The sequence below is a fragment of the Argiope bruennichi genome, chromosome 1 (assembly GCF_947563725.1).
Source record: "Argiope bruennichi chromosome 1, qqArgBrue1.1, whole genome shotgun sequence".
Lineage (NCBI taxonomy): Eukaryota > Metazoa > Arthropoda > Arachnida > Araneae > Araneidae > Argiope > Argiope bruennichi.
The window spans coordinates 1169275-1181415 of record NC_079151.1 but is presented as its reverse complement, the minus strand read 5'-3'; the positions used below and the strand labels follow the sequence as shown (position 1 = coordinate 1181415).

Here is a 12141-nt window from a genome sequence, read left to right as displayed (position 1 = left end):
GAAGCTGTCGCCGCACTGTTTGCTTCTTGCTTCTCATGGACAGCCAATGTCCCACGTGTTGGCCGTGCGTGGCGACCCATTTGAAAGACGGGTGGTGCACTGTGGTCCCCGGTGTATCAATCGGCTGGTACCTAGTCACCTGAGTGGCTAGTCTGCTAGGGATCAAGCAAAGGGGTTACTGCTTGGGCTTGGCGTTAAGGGTGGTCACTGTCCCCGGGGGTAACTCCGAGCGTATAGGTTCCGGCTAGCACCAAGGTAAGTGCCGAGGCTGGGAATGGCCAGAGCCGGTGGCTGCCTTTCCTTGTTGGGCTCCGTGGTGGGCGGTGCCGTCGGGCCCGAATCATTCACCATATCGCATGGCTCCTCCCAAAAAGGGTCCCTTCAGTGGGCGTCATAAAGCACCAGTTTCTTCAAATTCTTACCATTTTGATAGTTTTTTTGTTGTAAAGCGGATCTCTAATGCTAACGAATCATTCGATAATGTATCACCATTTCTTGTTCAGAAGGCTGTAACTGGAACAGTTGGCGGTGTAACATCAATAAAAAAAATGCGCTCTGGGGACTTGCTTGTTGAGGTTAATTCTCGGAAGCAAGCCCAGCAGATACAAAAAATTAAAAATTTAGCTACAATACCGGTTACTGTTAATCCACATCAATCTTTGAACACCTCTAAAGGTGTGATTACCTGTGGGGAATTGCTAAATGTTTCCTTGGAGGTAATTATTGCAGAAATGAAACCGCAGGGTGTCACGAATGTTCGCCGCATCACTCTTCGGCGTGATGGAGAACTTCTGGAGGCAAAACATCACATTTTAACGTTCAATACACCTAAACTGTCAGAATTTGCTTATGCCGGCTACATCAGACTACCAGTCCGTCCATATATACCAAACCCTCTGAGATGTTTCCATTGCCAGCGCTTTGGACATTCTAAAATGAATTGCCGCGGGTCATTAACATGTGCCCGTTGTGCAGGTAAAGGGCATGACAGCCAGCAATGTTCCGCACAGGAAAAGTGTGTGAACTGCAGTGGCAATCACCCTTCTTATTCTCGATCATGCCCGCGCTGGATACTAGAGAAACAAATCACTACTGTTAAGTTCAAAGAAGATATTACGTATCCCGAAGCCTGGCGTAAGGTTCAAGCGCAAACGCCTACTCCTGGTAAGAGTTATGCTTCTGTACTTCAAAGCACCTATTGTTCAAACTGCTCCTGTGCAAATTGTGTGAAAAACTCTAAAAAATACAAACCACCTGAAAAACTTACAGATTCCGATTCTGAAAAATCAATTAATGATACTTCTGACACTCCTAAGGTTGTAAAAACAAAGTCTAAACGCAAAAAACAAAGCTCACTAACATTAAAACTTGCAAAACGCGGTCTTTCGCAAAAAGATTTACCTCTGAAATTAAAAAAATCAACCTCCAAAAATTCCGTCGCTTTGGGAATGGCGATGCAGGGTAATGTCCACAAGGATTTAACAACGATCTTTGGGGATAAGTTGCATAGCCCTGATATAAAATTACATCCCTCTGAGGATGAAGATGAGCTTGATATGAGTTGCGATGATCCGGACACTCAGACTAATGCCTCTGTTCTTTCTCCAGCCAAACATATATCTTAATGGGTACCTTCGTTTCTTGGAATTGTCGCGGCATCCGGTCCAAATTGCAGGATATCAAGTCCATTATTAACAATTTTCATCCTGTCTGTTTCGGTGTTCAGGAGACCTTCTTGACACCCAACGTTCCACTAAAATTACGCGGATATAACTGTGTTCGGAAAGATGCAGGCACTGAATCTCATGGTTCTGGAGGTGTCTGCATCTTTACTTCAAACCTTTATCCGAGCACTCCTCTTATGTTGCATACATCTCTTCAGGCTGTGGCTGTGCAGGTCCATATACGATCTTTGGTCACAGTCTGCTGTATTTATCTTCCGCCACATGATATAATACGTCAACAAGACCTTGACACATTAGTGGATCAACTTCCTTCGCCTTTTATTATAATCGGCGATTTCAACGGACATAGTACTTTGTGGGGCTCGGTTAGTACAAACTCTCGTGGGCAGCAGATTGAACAGTTTATTGCTAACAACTGTCTCTGTCTGCTCAATAATGACGAGCAAACGTACTTCCATGCCCCCACACGTAGCTTCCACTGTCTTAACCTGGCCATATGCTCTCCTGAACTGCTACCGATGTTGAATTTGACAGTTGGAGAGGATCTGCACAATAGCGATCACTTTCCCCTAATACTCTCCCACACTGATAGCGGTAGTGCGACTATTTGTCCCCCGCGTTTTCTATTCCAGCGGGCAGACTGGAATACATTTTCACAACTAGCGGTTATCAATGAGGCTATGGTCAGTGATACAGATATTTCAAAAGCAATACAAAATGTGATTGATACGATAATAAATGCCGCAAACACCACCATTCCGAAAACATCCCCACGTTTAAGAAAATTTCGTAGACCGTGGTGGAATAAAGCCTGTCGCGACAGCCATAAGAAACAGAAAAAATCATGGAATCTATTTAGAAGGTACCCGACGACTGAGAACTTGGTCGCTTTTAAGAAAGCCAAAGCGCTTGCACGTCGCATTCGCCGCCGCAGTCAGAGAGAATCATGGACTAAATTTGTTTCATCCATCACGTCCTCTACTACCAGTAAACTTTTATGGAAAAAGGTAAAGGCTGCTAATGGGATCTATAATGAAACTTTTATTCCAGTTTTAAAAACTGGTAATATGATGTATTCGGACCCATTAGACATTGCTAACATTCTTGGCCAATCGTTTGCACAAGTTTCCGCAACTGATTCTTACAGCCCTGAGTTTCTGGCAATTAAGAATCGCGCGGAACGGTTGCCTTTGAGCTTTAAAACCCGAGATGTCATTCCATATAATTGTGAATTCAGGATGTTTGAATTGGAAACGGCGCTGTCTCAAGTCCATGATACCAGTCCTGGGCCAGATGGAATCACATATAACATGCTTCGCCATTTGAATACCATTTCCCTTTCCAATCTGTTAATGCTTTTTAACAGAATATGGACTGAGCAGAAATACCCTTCACAATGGCGAGAAGCTATTGTGATTCCTATCTTAAAACCTGGCAAAGAACCATCTGTCCCTCTGAACTACAGGCCGATTGCTCTTACAAATTGCCTTTGTAAGACCTTCGAGCGCATGGTCAATGCTCGACTAATTTTCGAATTAGAGAAACATGGTTGCATCTCCCCATTGCAGAGTGGTTTCCGTAGAGGTCGCTCAACTCTTGACAACCTCGTATTACTGGAAACCGAAATTCGCAATGCATATGTCAGGAGAAACCACCTTGTCTCTATATTCTTTGATATAGAAAAAGCGTATGACCGAGCATGGCGCTATGGTATACTTTCTACCATTTTTAACTTTGGATTTAGAGGAAATTTACCCATATTTTTACAAAATTTTTTGACACAACGTACCTTTCGTGTTCGAATTGGTAATGTTTATTCTAATTATTTTATTCAAGCTGAGGGTGTTCCGCAAGGAAGTGTCCTCAGTGTCACGCTTTTTATTGTTCATCTAAGCCAAATTTTAAATAAGTTGCCTTCATCTGTTCAGGGAACACTATATGTTGATGATCTGCAGATCTCATGCCAAGGCAGTAATATGGATTTATTAGAGAGACAATTACAACACGCAGTAAATAAATTGGTAGCATGGTGCAATAACAATGGTCACACCATCTCCCCAGAGAAGAGTAGCTGTGTACACTTCTGTAGGAAAAGAGGCATTCATCAGGATCCCAATATTCAAATAAATGATTCACCGATTCCTGTAGTGAATGAAGTACGATTCTTGGGAGTAATTTTCGATCGAAAGCTCACCTTTCTATCGCATATCTTACACCTGCGAAGAAAGTGTGAGAAGGCGTTAAACATTTTGAAAGTACTCTCCAGAACATCTTGGGGTGCCGATCGAACCTCCCTTCTCCGTATTTATGAGGCAATAGTCCTCTCCCGAATAGATTACGGGTGCATGGTATATGGTTCCGCCCGTTCATCTGTTCTGAGGCGTCTAGATCCAGTCCACCATTCAGCTTTGCGTATCTGTTCTGGTGCATTTCGTACCTCTCCGGTTGAAAGCCTCTATGTCATATGTCATCAGCTACCCCTTTGCTTAAGGAGGCAGAAATTATCTGCTCAGTTTTATTTCAGAACTAAATCTGTTTCAAAACACCCCTTAAGCAATATGGCACTACCAGTAGGTCTGCGTCGATTGTATAATGCCCGTCCTTCGCACATACTTCCCTTTTATGATAGAGTCAAATTGCTGCTGCATGACTCGGATCTCAAAGACGTTCATATTAAAGCAGTTGATTCCTTTTGCTTCCCTCCCTGGGATATCCCGCGTTTTTCCTTTTTGAACCCCTTTACAGGATTCGATAAATCTTTAACTGCACATGTTGTTTTTCAGCAGCTGTTTTTATATCACCGCCATCAGTATTCATCTTTTGTACCTATTTTCACGGACGGCTCGAAAACAGATGGACATGTTGGATGTGGCATTGTGTTTCCATCTGAGACATTGAGTCACCGTCTTCATAATTGTTGTTCCGTTTATACTGCTGAGTTAATGGCAATTTTCTGTGCTCTTCAGAAAATTTCGGCTGCTACTCAGCATAATATCATTATTTATTCTGATAGCATGAGTGCTCTGAAAGCACTTTCTAATTATCACAACAGAATGAATCCAATTGCTATTCGAATTTTGTTTATGTTGCGTGTATTAGAACAAGCTGGTCTAAGCATCTTATTTTGTTGGGTTCCTAGTCACGTGGGCATTTTAGGGAATGAGAAAGCAGATTCAGCTGCAAAATCTGCTTCGACATTTATGATCAAAGGACTTCCGTTTTGCGACGTTAAACTGTCTCTTAACTGCAGCATTTTATCTACCTGGCAAAAGTCATGGGATCTGCAGATCCATAATAAATTACATTTCATCTAACCGAAAATTAATTTGTGGCCAGTTAACACTATACGAGAGGCTGATGTCAAATTGACTCGCCTCCGTATAGGACATATTCGTTACACACACAGGCACCTCATTTTTGGCGAGACGGCTCCAAAGTGTCTCACGTGTGGTGTAGATTTTACAATAAATCACATTTTAATTGAATGCCCATGTTTTAATTCCTTCCGTCTACACTTTTTTAAGTCTTCGTCATTGACTTTGCAGGACCTGGTGGGAGAGAAATTCCACCCAAACATTTTTAAATTTTTAAAAACTATCGGTTTTTATATTTGTATCTAGTGCTTTTTAACTAATGCTAACGCTTGATTTTTTTTTTCATCGATAAATTGTAGCGTTTTTATCGAAACAGTGTTCCATATAGAACTATTACCATTCTTGCACATTAATTTTCTGCATGTGTATTTGGATACCTTTCGATTTATATTTTAACATGTGTGCTTTTACTGTCTGTCCTATCATCTTACCATTTGCTTGGCGCAGCATGGTCAAAAATGGCTTTTGTGCCAAAAAAAAATCAAACCAAACCTGGTTTTAAAAGCACAATGCTAAGAAGATTAATAGATTCGGCGCATGTGCGGGAACTTGATTCTTAAAATTCCGATAAAATATAGAAATATTTTAAATTTATGATATTGTTTTGAAATATATGATTTGGAATGATTCATAGTAACTCTATGAATAATGGAGAAATAAAGATAAAATTAATTTAAAAAAAGAAAAATTATAAATTATTTGTCGATCTCGAGATTCGAACAGAAGACCAGCAAAATACAATGACACACCCTGCCGATCTAGCCACATAGACTCGTACCTTGAGAGCTTCTGAAGGGTCAAAGATTCTCATTACGACTCGGCAATAAGTTTTAAGTATTGTGTAAATCTGGTTTTAAAAGCACAATGCTAAGATAATTAATAGATTCTGCGCATGTGCGGGAACTTGACTCTTAAAATTAAGATAAAATATAGAAATATTTTAAATTTATGATATTATTTTGAAATATATGATTTGGAATGATTCATAGTAACTCTATGAATAATGGAGAAATAAAGATAAAATTTATTTAAAAAAAAGAAAAATTATAAATAATTTGTCGATCTCGAGATTCGAACAGAAGACCAGCAAAATACAATGACACACCCTGCCGATCTAGCCACATAGACTCGTACCTTGAGAGCTTCTGAAGGGTCAAAGATTCTCATTACGACTCGGCAATAAGTTTTAAGTATTGTGTAAATCTGGTTTTAAAAGCACAATGCTAAGATAATTAATAGATTCTGCGCATGTGCGGGAACTTGACTCTTAAAATTAAGATAAAATATAGAAATATTTTAAATTTATGATATTATTTTGAAATATATGATTTGGAATGATTCATAGTAACTCTATGAATAATGGAGAAATAAAGATAAAATTTATTTAAAAAAAAGAAAAATTATAAATAATTTGTCGATCTCGAGATTCGAACAGAAGACCAGCAAAATACAATGATACACCCTGCCGATCTAGCCACCAAGACTCGTACCTCGAGAGCTTCTGAAGGGTCAAAGATTCTCATTACGACTCGGCAATAAGTTTTAAGTATTGTGTAAATCTGGTTTTAAAAGCACAATGCTAAGATAATTAATAGATTCTGCGCATGTGCGGGAACTTGACTCTTAAAATTCCGATAAAATATAGAAATATTTTAAATTTATGATATTGTTTTGAAATATATGATTTGGAATGATTCATAGTAACTCTATGAATAATGGAGAAATAAAGATAAAATTAATTTAAAAAAAGAAAAATTATAAATTATTTGTCGATCTCGAGATTCGAACAGAAGACCAGCAAAATACAATGACACACCCTGCCGATCTAGCCACATAGACTCGTACCTTGAGAGCTTCTGAAGGGTCAAAGATTCTCATTACGACTCGGCAATAAGTTTTAAGTATTGTGTAAATCTGGTTTTAAAAGCACAATGCTAAGATAATTAATAGATTCTGCGCATGTGCGGGAACTTGACTCTTAAAATTCCGATAAAATAAAGAAATATATTAAATTTATAATATTGTTTTGAAATATATGATTTGGAATGATTCATAGTAACTCTATGAATAATGGAGAAATAAAGATAAAATTTATTTAAAAAAAAGAAAAATTATAAATTATTTGTCGATCTCGAGATTCGAACAGAAGACCAGCAAAATACAATGACACACCCTGCCGATCTAGCCACCAAGACTCGTACCTCGAGGGCTTCTGAAGGGTCAAAGATTCTCATTACGACTCGGCAATAAGTTTTAAGTATTGTGTAAATCTGGTTTTAAAAGCACAATGCTAAGAATATTAATAGATTCTGCGCATGTGCGGGAACTTGACTCTTAAAATTCCGATAAAGTATAGAAATATTTTAAATTTATAATATTGTTTTGAAATATATGATTTGGAATGATTCATGGTAAATCTATGAATAATGGAGAAATAAAGACAAAATTTATTTAAAAAAAAGAAAAATTATAAATTATTTGTCGATCTCGAGATTCGAACAGAAGAACAGCAAAATACAATGACACACCCTGCCGATCTAGCCACCAAGACTCGTACCTCGAGAGCTGATGAAGGGTCAAAGATTCTCATTACGACTCGGCAATAAGTTTTAAGTATTGTGTAAATCTGGTTTTAAAAGCACAATGTTAAGAATATTAATAGATTCTGCGTATGTGCGGGAACTTGACTCTTAAAATTCCGATAAAATATAGAAATATTTTAAATTTATAATATTGTTTTGAAATATAAGATTTGGAATGATTAATAGTAACTCTATGAATAATGGAGAAATAAAGATAAAATTTATTTAAAAAAAAGAAAAATTATAAATTATTTGTCGATCTCGAGATTCGAACAGAATACCAGCAAAATACAATGACACACCCTGCCGATCTAGCCAACAAGACTTGTACCTCGACAGTTTCTGAATGGTCAAAGACTCTTATTACGACTCGGCAATAAGTTTTAAATATTGTGTAAATCTGGTTTTCAAAGCACAATGCTAAGAAGATTAATAGATTCTGCGCATGTGCGGGAACTTGATTCTTAAAATTCCTATAAAATATAGAAATATTTTAAATTTATAATATTGTTTTGAAATATATGATTTGGAATGATTCATAGTAACGCTATGAATAATGGAGAAATATAGATAAAATTTATTTAAAAAAAAGAAAAATTATAAATTATTTGTCGATCTCGAGATTCGAACAGAATACCAGCAAAATACAATGACACACCCTGCCGATCTAGCCACCAAGACTCGTACCTCGAGAGTTTCTGAATGGTCAAAGACTCTTATTACGCCTCGGCAATAAGTTTTAAGTATTGTGTAAATCTGGTTTTAAAAGCACAATGCTAAGAATATTAATAGATTCTGCGCATGTGCGGGAACTTGATTCTTAAAATTCCGATAAAATATAGAAATATTTTAAATTTATAATATTGTTTTGAAATATATGATTTGGAATGATTCATAGTAACGCTATGAATAATGGAGAAATATAGATAAAATTTATTTAAAAAAAAGAAAAATTATAAATTATTTGTCGATCTCGAGATTCGAACAGAAGACCAGCAAAATACAATGACACACCCTGCCGATCTAGCCACCAAGACTCGTACCTCGAGGGCTTCTGAAGGGTCAAAGATTCTCATTACGACTCGGCAATAAGTTTTAAGTATTGTGTAAATCTGGTTTTAAAAGCACAATGCTAAGAATATTAATAGATTCTGCGCATGTGCGGGAACTTGACTCTTAAAATTCCGATAAAGTATAGAAATATTTTAAATTTATAATATTGTTTTGAAATATATGATTTGGAATGATTCATGGTAAATCTATGAATAATGGAGAAATAAAGACAAAATTTATTTAAAAAAAAGAAAAATTATAAATTATTTGTCGATCTCGAGATTCGAACAGAAGAACAGCAAAATACAATGACACACCCTGCCGATCTAGCCACCAAGACTCGTACCTCGAGAGCTGATGAATGGTCAAAGACTCTTATTACGACTCGGCAATAAGTTTTAAGTATTGTGTAAATCTGGTTTTCAAAGCACAATGCTAAGAAGATTAATAGATTCTGCGCATGTGCGGGAACTTGATTCTTAAAATTAGTATAAAATATAGAAATATTTTAAATTTATAATATTGTTTTGAAATATATGATTTGGAATGATTCATAGTAACGCTATGAATAATGGAGAAATATAGATAAAATTTATTTAAAAAAAAGAAAAATATTAAATTATTTGTCGATCTCGAGATTCGAACAGAAGACCAGCAAAATACAATGACACACCGTGCCGATCTAGCCACCAAGACTCGTACCTCGAGAGCTGCTGAAGGTTCAAAGACTCTTATTACGACTCGACAATAAGTTTTAAGTATTGTGTAAATCTGGTTTTAAAAGCACACTGCTAAGAATATTAATAGATTTTGCGCATGTGCGGGAACTTGACTCTTAAAATTCCGATAAAATATAGAAATATTTTAAATTTATAATATTGTTTTGAAATATATGATTTGGAATGATTCATAGTAACTCTATGAATAATGGAGAAATAAAGATAAAATTTATTTAAAAAAAAGAAAAATTATAAATTATTTGTCAATCTCGAGATTCGAACAGAAGAACAGCAAAACACAATGACACACCGTGCCGATCTAGCCACCAAGACTCGTACCTCGAGAGCTTCTGAAGGGTCAAAGATTCTCATTACGACTCGGCAATAAGTATTAAGTATTGTGTAAATCTGGTTTTAAAAGCACAATGCTAAGAATATTAATAGATTCTGCGCATGTGCGGGAACTTGACTCTTAAAATTCCGATAAAATATAGAAATATTTTAAATTTATAATATTGTTTTGAAATATATGATTCGGAATGATTCATAGTAACTCTATGAATAAGGGAGAAATAAAGATAAAATTTATTTAAAAAAAAAAGAAAAATTATAAATTATTTGTCGATCTCGAGATTCGAACAGAAGACCAGCAAAATACAATGACACACCCTGCCGATCTAGCCACCAAGACTCGTACCTCGAGAGCTTCTGAAGGGTCAAAGATTCTCATTACGACTCGACAATAAGTTTTAAGTATTGTGTAAATCTGGTTTTAAAAGCACACTGCTAAGAATATTAATAGATTTTGCGCATGTGCAGGAACTTGACTCTTAAAATTCCGATAAAATATAGAAATATTTTAAATTTATAATATTGTTTTGAAATATATGATTTGGAATGATTCATAGTAACCCTATGAATAATGGAGAAATAAAGATAAAATTTATTTAAAAAAAAAGAAAAATTATAAATTATTTGTCAATCTCGAGATTCGAACAGAAGAACAGCAAAACACAATGACACACCGTGCCGATCTAGCCACCAAGACTCGTACCTCGAGAGCTTCTGAAGGGTCAAAGATTCTCATTACGACTCGGCAATAAGTATTAAGTATTGTGTAAATCTGGTTTTAAAAGCACAATGCTAAGATAATTAATAGATTCTGCGCATGTGCGGGAACTTGACTCTTAAAATTCCGATAAAATATAGAAATATATTAAATTTATAATATTGTTTTGATATATATGATTTGGAATGATTCATAGTAACTCTATGAATAATGGAGAAATAAAGATAAAATTTATTTAAAAAAAAGAAAAATTATAAATTATTTGTCGATCTCGAGATTCGAACAGAATACCAGCAAAATACAATGACACACCCTGCCGATCTAGCCACCAAGACTCGTACCTCGAGAGTTTCTGAATGGTCAAATACTCTTATTACGCCTCGGCAATAAGTTTTAAGTATTGTGTAAATCTGGTTTTAAAAGCACAATGCTAAGAATATTAATAGATTCTGCGGATGTGCGGGAACTTGATTCTTAAAATTCCGATAAAGTATAGAAATATTTTAAATTTATAATATTGTTTTGAAATATATGATTTGGAATGATTCATAGTAACTCTATGAATAATGGAGAAATAAAGATAAAATTTATTTAAAAAAAAGAAAAATTATAAATTATTTGTCGATCTCGAGATTCGAACAGAAGACCAGCAAAATACAATGACACACCGTGCCGATCTAGCCACCAAGACTCGTACCTCGAGAGCTGCTGAAGGTTCAAAGATTCTCATTACGACTCGACAATAAGTTTTAAGTATTGTGTAAATCTGGTTTTAAAAGCACACTGCTAAGAATATTAATAGATTTTGCGCATGTGCGGGAACTTGACTCTTAAAATTCCTATAAAATATAGAAATATATTAAATTTATAATATTGTTTTGATATATATGATTTGGAATGATTCATAGTAACTCTATGAATAATGGAGAAATAAAGATAAAATTTATTTAAAAAAAAGAAAAATTATAAATTATTTGTCGATCTCGAGATTCGAACAGAATACCAGCAAAATACAATGACACACCCTGCCGATCTAGCCACCAAGACTCGTACCTCGAGAGTTTCTGAATGGTCAAAGACTCTTATTACGCCTCGGCAATAAGTTTTAAGTATTGTGTAAATCTGGTTTTAAAAGCACAATGCTAAGAACATTAATAGATTCTGCGCATGTGCGGGAACTTGATTCTTAAAATTCCGATAAAATATAGAAATATTTTAAATTTATAATATTGTTTTGAAATATATGATTTGGAATAATTCATAGTAACTCTATGAATAATGGAGAAATAAAGATAAAATTTATTTAAAAAAAAGAAAAATTATAAATTATTTGTCGATCTCGAGATTCGAACAGAATACCAGCAAAATACAATGACACACCCTGCCGATCTAGCCACCAAGACTCATACCTCGAGTGTTTCTGAACGGTCAAAGACTCTTATTACGACTCGGCAATAAGTTTTAAGTATTGTGTAAATCTGGTTTTAAAAGCACAATGCTAAGAAGATTAATAGATTCTGCGCATGTGCGGGAACTTGATTCTTAAAATTCCGATAAAATATAGAAATATTTTAAATTTATAATATTGTTTTGAAATATATGATTTGGAATGATTCATAGTAACGCTATGAATAATGGAGAAATATAGATAAAATTTAT

The 12141-nt window shown here is 35.5% G+C and overlaps 2 protein-coding genes across 2 annotated transcripts; both read left to right on the top strand.

The window, feature by feature from the left end:
- The first annotated feature begins 548 nt into the window (after nucleotides 1–548).
- Nucleotides 549–1625, top strand: LOC129961942 (uncharacterized). Its single transcript, XM_056075591.1, has one exon. It carries the CDS (start codon nucleotides 549–551, stop codon nucleotides 1623–1625), a length of 1077 nt encoding a protein of 358 aa, XP_055931566.1.
- Nucleotides 1626–4030: 2405 nt separating this feature from the next.
- Nucleotides 4031–4999, top strand: LOC129961933 (uncharacterized). The gene has a single exon (XM_056075579.1). The coding sequence runs from the start codon at nucleotides 4031–4033 to the stop codon at nucleotides 4997–4999; it is 969 nt and encodes a 322-aa protein (XP_055931554.1).
- Nucleotides 5000–12141: the final 7142 nt, after the last annotated feature.